General features: G+C 64.2%; 1 protein-coding gene across 1 annotated transcript in view; it reads right to left on the bottom strand.

The window, feature by feature from the left end:
* TTYH3 (tweety family member 3) overlaps positions 1-3,962 on the bottom strand; it is a gene marked incomplete at its 5' end in the record, with an annotated part of 5,648 nt that extends 1,686 nt beyond the window's left edge. Inside the window, 8 exons of the mRNA XM_010841685.1 lie at positions 71-163; positions 780-872; positions 1,510-1,565; positions 2,564-2,639; positions 2,924-2,996; positions 3,153-3,248; positions 3,545-3,765; positions 3,906-3,962. Of these exons, the coding sequence (XP_010839987.1) occupies positions 71-163; positions 780-872; positions 1,510-1,565; positions 2,564-2,639; positions 2,924-2,996; positions 3,153-3,248; positions 3,545-3,765; positions 3,906-3,962 (765 nt within the window). The remainder of the gene's footprint in view (positions 1-70; positions 164-779; positions 873-1,509; positions 1,566-2,563; positions 2,640-2,923; positions 2,997-3,152; positions 3,249-3,544; positions 3,766-3,905) is intronic.

Here is a 3,962-nt window from a genome sequence, read left to right on the forward strand (position 1 = left end):
CCCTAGCTGCTCCCTCTCCTCTCCCAGCTGCTCCCCACAGGGCCCAAAGACAGCTCTGGGAGGCTCTCACCAGGTGCAGGCTGCGGCAGTCCACCAGGGCAGTGAGATGCTGCAGATTCACCTCTGTGCCGTTCAGCACCTCCTGAACACGAAGCAGGGGGTCCTGGGGGGTGGGCACCACGAGAGGTCAGCACAGCGCTCAGGAAAGGGTGGCGAGCCAGCCAAGGCGTCCCTCCACCCCTCACCTGCCAGCAAGAACCCCTCCTTGACTGCCCCCCAGCCTTGGCACAGGCCCTGAGGACCCTGGGCTTTGAGAAAAGGTGACCCCCCAAATCTGTGCCCTGGCCTTGGGGGGCGGCTGAAGGCGTGAGGACAGCGGGGAGCGTGGGGCCCACAGCGCCTGTGCACACGCCACCGCTGCGGGCCTGCACTGTAACGGGAGCAACAGCAAACACGCATGCGTCTCCCGACACGGACCTTAAGACTGTTTTAAGGAACAGTTTAAGACAATGAAAATTTTCACAGTATCTTAAAGGACAAAACATTATCCAGAATACTCTGAGCAGTATGACCCTGGTGCTATAGTGTGTGTGTGTGTGTGTGAGCATCACTAAACCTACCCAAGTCCTTGGGGGCATGAAGGGAAGGATGGAAGGAGGGGAGGACCAGATCCCCGGCAGGGTCCCCCAGGAAGCACCTGAGCAGTGACTGCACCTGCCTTCCTCTCAAGGTGACGGGAGAGAGCTCGCCGGCTCCAGAGCTGGCCCCCAGCCCCTCACCTTGGTGGCAGGATGCTCCCACGAGACAGTCTTCAGGAGCTCAGCCACCACGTCCTGCATCTCCACCAGCGCCTTGTGGCTGCCCGACAGCTTCTGCTCCACAGAGAGGCTGCTGAGTCCCGTGCGGGTGGGGCGGCCCGTCTTCCTCCCCGAGGTCCCCAACCCCCCACGGGGCAGGCTGGCTCCAGTGCCAGCAGCTCCCGCAGCCCCAGGGCCGTCCAGCCCGTGGGGCCCCGAGCTCCTGAAGTGGGACGGCTGTGCCCAGCAGTCTGCTCTGTGGGACACCTTTCCTCAGCCCCCAGGATGAGCACACAGAGACAATACAGACCAAGGAAAGTACAGCATCTTTAAAGTAGATACGCAGTCCGGAGGACCCAGAGGGCCGCACGGGGACGTGGGGTGACGGGCAGTGGGCTATGTGGTTTCCCTTCAAATCCACATCGGCCCAGACAGTGACTCCACACGGTGGGCACAGGACCCCTCTGCCATGGGACACTCCCAGGCTCCTGCTTTGCCCGGGAGGCATCCGGCTCTGTCGGAAAGGGCAGCCCGGGAGATGCAAGGTGCCCAGGGACTTGGAGGCATTAAGCAGGCCACCCTGAAAGGCTTGTCCCCACCAGAGTGGGGACCCCAGGGGCCCTGACGAGGTGGGGGGCCTCGCGGTCGGTGGGCGTCTGGGAGTGGGGGCCAGGGCACCAGATGCTCTGCAGAGGCAGGGCTGAGCTCTCACCTGCTGGAAGGGGTTGGTGGCGTGAGGTGAGCAGGCCAGGTAGTACTGCAAGATGTCTGCGGAGAGAGGTGAAGGCGGCCCAGTGACTCCGGCTGTCCGCATGCGCTGTGTGTGTCTACATGCCCATCTGTGTACACGTGTGTGTGTCCACGTCTGCGTGTATGCTGAATGTACGTGTGCTTGCTTGTATCTTTCCGTGCATGCGTGTATCCGTATGCACGTGCCTGTGTGTGCATGTCCGAGTGTAGGTATACCTATACTCAGATGCTCCTGTCTGTACACACAGATGTCTACGTGTGCACGACTGTATACGTGTGTTGCACGTACTTGTGCACGTGTCCGTGTCTGTGTGAGCGTGCAGCTGTGAGAGGGAAGTGGTCTCCAGGGAGCCTGGGGCCAGGGCCCAGACCCTTCTGCCCTGAGCCGTATTCCTGCAACGGGCACAGTTCCCTTGGAGGGCTGCCTCATCCCTCCCCTCCCTGGGAGCAGCAGACAGGCCATGGTGGGAGGTGGGGGGCAAGGAGTCAGAGGTCAGCTGGGCAGGCATCTGCTCACAGACCAGTTGGGCAGAACAGTTCTTAGGCCAGAATGTCACCCCAAAGAGGGTGCAGGGGGCCTGCCTGCTCATCCCCATTAAAACAGGTGTCCATCGTGTCCAACACTCAAAGACGGGGATTCACACACAATTCTGATTTTGCAAACCTAGGGGTGCTGAGCCCAGCCAGAGCTGAAGAAAATGTGTACCCCAACCACTTAACCCTGGCCCCGCCCCACCCTGTGCCCTCTGGCCCCTCTGGGGGGCTTTCTGGGGTCCAGCGCTGGGTGGGCACTGGGAGCAAGGCCTGGCCGAGCCCAGGGCAGCCTCTGCATGCCGCATCTGTACTTGGCCCTGAGGTCTGGGCTCCTATGGAGCTTATGTTGGAAAACAGAAGCGAGCACGCACTTGGCGCGAGCCGCCTGTCCAGGGAGCCGGCACGTGGCCTGACCAGACGGCCTGTGGCTCGCGGGCAGGAGCGGGCACTTGCGAGTGGTTGGGACTCGACCGCAGACTCACCCCCGCTCAGCACAGAGTGCTCCTCCACCATCCGGGTCACGTAGGTGTCGGGGTCCACACAGAAGTCACTGGAGCCCTGGGGTGGGGGCAGGCAAAGAGGATGGGATACCAAGCTGGGCCCCTGAGCCCTCAGCTCTCAGGGATGGAGCCTGGCCCCCCAGCATCTGCGTGTGGCTCAGGAAGGTGGTGCGGCTCTTTGGGGCTGGGGGTGGGGACTGACTCGCTGTGTGCGTGTGACCGGTCCCCTGCCTCTCAGGATCCCGGTGTCCCGCGGAGGAGAGCAGGGAGGTGAATGTGGCATCCCCACCCCGTCCCCATGCTCCGCCAGCAGACAGGCACCCCCGCCCCTCCGTCACCTACCACAGACACAGCCAGCTCCAGGCCCAGGGCGCCCCAGCTGATGATCAGGGCCAGCACCCCCAGCAGGCAGACCCTTGGGGCAGAGAGAGTCGGTTGGCACTCTCCAGGCTGGGGTGAGGGCTGCGCCCCACACCAGGCTGGACCCGAAGACGAGGGAGGGCGGGTCAGGGCTGACCTGGGGGATGGGTGCCACAGCTGCCCCAGCCCCTGCCTCAGGGCCCTGACTCACCCTACCAGGATCCCCTTGGAGCTGCGGATGAGGCCAACCAGCACCAGCAGGCAGATGGCCACGTCAAGCAGCAGCAGGCCCAGGTAGCCCAGCCACCTGCAGGGACACGGCACGCCTAGGCTGGGCACAGGGCCAGTCCCAGGGTAGGAGCAGGGGGTGCTGGGCAGAGCTGGGCAACAGCCTGGGGCCCAGAGGAGCGTCCACGGGCAGTTCTGGGTATGGAGATTGGCCTCTGACCTTGTAACAGACGTCCCCATGGGGGACTCCTGCCAGTGACCACCAGTGGCCCCAGCCCCTCCCCCAACAGGACCTCAGGCACTGGGAGCTGGAAGCCGACCGGCCCACAGAGAGGAGCGGACACCAGCGGGGGCAGGCAGGAGAGGGGGACGCACCTATACCAGTCGTAGAGATCCACCTGCTCAGCCAGCGCCTCCAGCGACACGGCTGGGTTCCTCCAGAAAGGGATGGCCGCCGTGTAGCCCAACAGTGTCTGCAGCAGGCCCTGCAGCCGCTGGACCGCCCGCAGGGGCTCTGGCCGCGTGGCCAGCTGCCGCTCCAGGCTCTGCAGGCTGGGCTCTGCCGTGCGGTTCAAGGCGGCTGCGGTGTCCCACACCTGCTCCAGGTTGGAGGAGACAATGAGCCGGGGCTCCCGCACTCTCCGACACACGCCCACGTCTTGGTCTCACACACATGCACATCCACGGGTGTAGGAGCAGGAAGAGGCCACCCCCACCGACCCATGCGGCCACTCACGCGGTCCTGGACCCCTGCCACCGTACGGTTGGCGTGGCGGAGCGAGGAGGGGGCCCG

The sequence above is a fragment of the Bison bison genome, unplaced genomic scaffold (genome assembly GCF_000754665.1).
Source record: "Bison bison bison isolate TAMUID 2011002044 unplaced genomic scaffold, Bison_UMD1.0 scf7180017847081, whole genome shotgun sequence".
In the NCBI taxonomy this organism is placed as follows: domain Eukaryota; kingdom Metazoa; phylum Chordata; class Mammalia; order Artiodactyla; family Bovidae; genus Bison; species Bison bison.